Genomic DNA, 4,412 nt, shown 5'->3' on the forward strand with positions numbered 1-4,412 from the left:
AGAGCCGCGAAGCGAGCAACGAAGGGCCAAAGAAACAACAACACACCGGACTCGAGAGAGCACGAAGAGCAGGTCGACGACGAGGCCATCCGAACCCACAGATCTGGAACGGAAGCGCAACCACAGGAGCCGGCGAAGGCCGAGCGAATCCGGCCATCCGGCATCCCCACGAGATCAGAGAGGAAGGGGGTAGGCTGGGGGCGCGCACACGAACACGCACGAGCCGGAACCGCGGCCTGGAGGAGACACCGATGGGGACGAGGAGCGGCCAGAGCCGAGGCAGGGCCGAGCCTCAGCCAGCCCGGCCGCCAACACCCAAGGGCCTCAAGCCCATCCACCAGCAGCAGCAGAGGAGAGCTGTGTCAGGGGAGGAGAAGGAGGCTGGCCTCTAGCGCATCCACCAGCAGCAACAGTGGAGCTGCGATGGGGCGACCGAGGGATGAGCAGGCACGGGCCGTGCCACCGCGCCGAGCCGGAGGCGACGCGCCAGATCCGATCTGGGGAGGAGGGAGGTGTGGCTCCCGACGCGCAGGAACGAGGCCGCCCCGCCGCCACCATCCCGGGGCACTCCGCGGCTTTGCCGGCAGGCCCTCCGGCGGCGGCGCAGCAGAGGGTGGTGGCGGAGATGGGACCTGGCCGCCGGCGGCTAGCTTTCCCCCGTGTCGCCAGTCGCGGGTGACGCGGGGGCTGGAGCGACCTCCCCTTCTACAGTAACATTTTGGGCAATTTATGAATAGTAATTTTAAAATTTATCTATTAGGTATACAACATATCTTTAATATTTTATTTTATCAGCATGGTTAAACATACGCTTGACTTTCATGAAAATTAATGCACCTTAGTATTTTAAATAGTTTTTCTAAAGCACATTTATATGTGCTCTAAGACTATCATAGTGGGAGTAAGACTAGCCACAGTGGAAGTAACATAGATAGTAACATCAGACATATCTAAACAAAATAGATGATGTGGCAAGCAATAAATGAAGAAAGAGAGGCATGCGGTAAAGCTAGTTACTACTAGTATAAGAGCATGGTTAATAAGGCTGCTTGTAATGGGTAGTATCATAAGTTAGTATCATGCATATGATACTAGTATATGATACTACCTCCCTAATGCATAATATCATATACTAGTATTATAGGTGACTTTATTTATTGCCATGCATGACACATAGTAGTATTGCATTTATTATGATACGGTATCATGATATGATACTCAACCCTCTCTTTCTTCATTTAATTCTATGCCACCTCATCTAAATTGCCTAGTTGGCATGCATGATACTTGCTATGATACTACCATTACGACCAGTCTAAGAAAGCCTGCTGCCGGCTATATATGTACGCCATGTCACTTATAGTCTTCGTAATAGCCTGCTAGTATAGTAGATTGACTGTAAACTAGATATCAATACTTAATGCGTGCATGTGAAAGGAGGGAAGGAGACGCATGCTGATTGGCGGGAATGAATGAAGCGCTAGCTCACCGGCTGCATCCAGGCTGCATGCGGTTTGGATTTCTTGTTTCCAGCGCTGTAGCCGGCGATAACTGAAGCGCCCGCTTGCTTCTTTTCTCTTCCTTCTCTTTCTTCCAGCTATGATTTTGATGACGTGGAAGTTCTTATAGCCTGCTGACTGGATATTATTGTACTTGCTCTAAGTAACATCACACATATCAAGGCAAGACAAGTCTATAGCCTAATAAATAAAGTGTTGCATGTTATCACACATATGTCACTCCCTACTATAGAGGTAGTAACATAGAGTAGTAACATTTGGTGTTGGCTACCTGGAGCGGGAGAGAAGGGCATGTTATCACTACTCTATGTTATTACTCATTGTGGCTAGCCTAAGGCTGATCACAATGGGCAAGAACATAAGCTAGTAACTTACAGCTTCCCTAGACTATGTTACTACCTCCATAGTGGGTAGGAACATCTATGTAGTGTCATGCAACGATGTATTTATTAGGTTATAGACTCATTGTTTCTTGTAGTGTGTGATGTTCCGGTAACTTAGCTAGTTACCACAAGCACCTCTCTCTTTATTAAATACGTGCCACATAAGCAAAGTTGTATTGGAGTGTGTGATGTTACTCCTAAGTTCCTCCCCACTGTGACCAGCCTAACATAGATAGTAACATCACACATATGTAGATAAAATAGATGATGTGACAAACAATAAATGAAGAAAGAGAGGAAAGTGATAACATAGCTAATTACTAGTAAGATGAGTAACATCACACATACCAAGGCAAGATGAGTCTATAGCCTAATAAATGAAGTGTTGTATGTTACCACACATATGTTACTCCCCACTATAGAGGTAGTAACATAGCCTAATAACATAGGCATGTTACTAGTCTATGTTACTACCCATTGTGGATAGTCTAAGAATTGCACATCTAAATCCTATGTCATTGATTTTACGGTAAGATTCATGCAATAACACGTCACCTATGTTAAATTGAGATCCAAATTCTAGTACCGTGTTGGACTAGATGTAGTACAAATGGTGTGGGCCTTTGCATTGACGTCGACGCGTATGAGTACAACTCGTTTACTTGTCCTCCAACGATTCTTATGTATTGCCCACATATATACCCCATGTAGTCGCACCTAAAGACGGTCTGTCGTCTCATGCTTGTAATACTCCTCCATCATAGTGATTGCACCTTTATGTGTTCGTGGTTTTTCTCCCGCAAAAGTTTTCACGTAAAAATCCGTGTCTCTTTGTCTTATTTATTTCTCGTTGTTATCTAACAACCTCAAATGAAAGAAGTATATGTATATTGTACATATCATGCTCGGATTCTTCATCTCAAATTGTTTTCTCTTTCTCCTCCTATACTTTAGCTCACAACTCGCCACCACCACTTCAATAGTTGGAAGAAGTAAAACGCCATTGCTTGACTAATCACAAACGTTGCTAAGTTGCATGCATTAGGTTTATCTAGACCACCAAAACATTGCAAGTCACGAGGAAAAGTACTTAACAACTAGCCTGATACTCATGCGCTTGCTAGCCACATCCATACATTGATACATGCAAATATAACCTGAAAATGAATCGAGCTAGGTAATCAGACAACTAGTGTGGTCCAGTTGTTCACAGGAGACGCACAATTTCCCGTTCAAATTAGCACTAGATCGGAGCTGCGATGATAAAACAGGAGCCTCGAACTCGCCGGCAACACGCTGACTGACATGATGACGCTGGTCAGTTCCCGGCAGGCGGCAGCGGCGGCGGCCAGGTGAGCTCGAGGCCGCCGAAGTCGTCCCACGCGCCGGCGGGGGCGAGCGCCCCGTCACAGCCACCCCACGGCGCCGCGAGCCAGTCGTAGAGGTGGTCCGTGGCTGCTGGTGTCGTCCACGGTAACACGCCGAGCCCGAGGTCGAACTGCGGCAGGAAGACGGCGCCGTCGGTGAGGAACGGGAAGACCGGGAGCGGCAGGTCCGGGCCGGGGTGGCCCGCGTCCTGGTCCGGCTGCGGCGAGTCGGACGAGGGCGTGTGGGGCTCGGCTGAGGACCTGCGGCGCTTGCTGTTGCCGCCGGAGCCGCGGCGGCACGCGCCGCCGACGGGGACCTTGCGCAGCGTGCCGCCGTGCGTCCAGTAGCGGCGGCAGGTGCGGCAGTAGTGGCGCGGCTGTGCCGTGCTGTAGTTGTTGTAGTAGCAGAACTTGGTGTCGGTGGAGCTGCACCGCGGGCACTCCAGCTTCTGCTGCTCGCTCTGGCTCTGGCCGTTCTTCTTGGTCGCCGCGCTCTCCTGGTCACCACACGCACGCATCAGTACGTACGTGGCTTGCCGGAGAGGAGACAAAGTGAGCACCGAGCTGAGCAGAGACTGACCTGCGCGAGCGGCTGCTCTTGCTCAGCAGCGTCGGGGGCGGAGTCGGCGGCGAAGGGGCGCTTGGAGCCGGCGGCGGGGAGGAGGGAGGCGGAAGCTGGAGCCATCGTTTGCCGTGCGGGCGGGGCAGCGCATGCCGTGTCCGGCTTAAAACGAGCTGCGGGCGGGAGCGCGCGGTGATCACCGAGCTACTCCCTGCTCGTAGCAGGTAGGGAGAGGGTAGGAGAGGGAGGAGAGAGTGAGACGTAGCGGTCAGTGTGAGCTGGATGGGCGGCGGCGGCAATCAGATGATGATGGAGCTGACGGATCGATCGGGCGACGGGAGCGGTTGGGCGTGGGCTACTAGTGGTAACCTATGCGAGTCCAGTTGGGGTCCTATATATAGAAGCCGGCGGCGGGTGACGCGGCATGGGCGTACGGCGCCAGAACAAGATGCTCTCCTTGCGTCCGAAGGCAGCTTCCTCCACCGTGCACGGTGTACCCCACTCGCGTGCGTCGCCGTCGCGTTCTATGTATGAATGTCTGGCGCGACCGGCGACGTAGACCCGACGCGCACGGCCGAGA

At 51.7% G+C, this 4,412-nt stretch overlaps 1 protein-coding gene across 2 annotated transcripts; it reads right to left on the reverse strand.

Moving 5' to 3' along the window:
* Positions 1-2,915: 2,915 nt before the first annotated feature.
* On the reverse strand, positions 2,916-4,186 carry LOC119366400 (dof zinc finger protein DOF5.3-like). 2 transcript variants are annotated; one of them, XM_037632134.1, is made up of 2 exons: positions 3,851-4,186; positions 2,916-3,767 (listed from the first exon to the last, which is right to left on the reverse strand). In XM_037632134.1, exons 1-2 carry the CDS (start codon positions 3,953-3,955, stop codon positions 3,222-3,224), a joined length of 651 nt encoding a protein of 216 aa, XP_037488031.1. In that variant the 5' UTR covers positions 3,956-4,186; the 3' UTR covers positions 2,916-3,221. The 2 variants fall into 2 exon arrangements, with proteins under 2 accessions (XP_037488031.1, XP_037488030.1); XM_037632133.1 differs by having other exon boundaries at positions 2,916-3,781; positions 3,847-4,186.
* Positions 4,187-4,412: the final 226 nt, after the last annotated feature.

Source organism: Triticum dicoccoides, chromosome 2B, assembly GCF_002162155.2.
Source record: "Triticum dicoccoides isolate Atlit2015 ecotype Zavitan chromosome 2B, WEW_v2.0, whole genome shotgun sequence".
Classification (NCBI taxonomy): Eukaryota; Viridiplantae; Streptophyta; class Magnoliopsida; order Poales; family Poaceae; genus Triticum; species Triticum dicoccoides.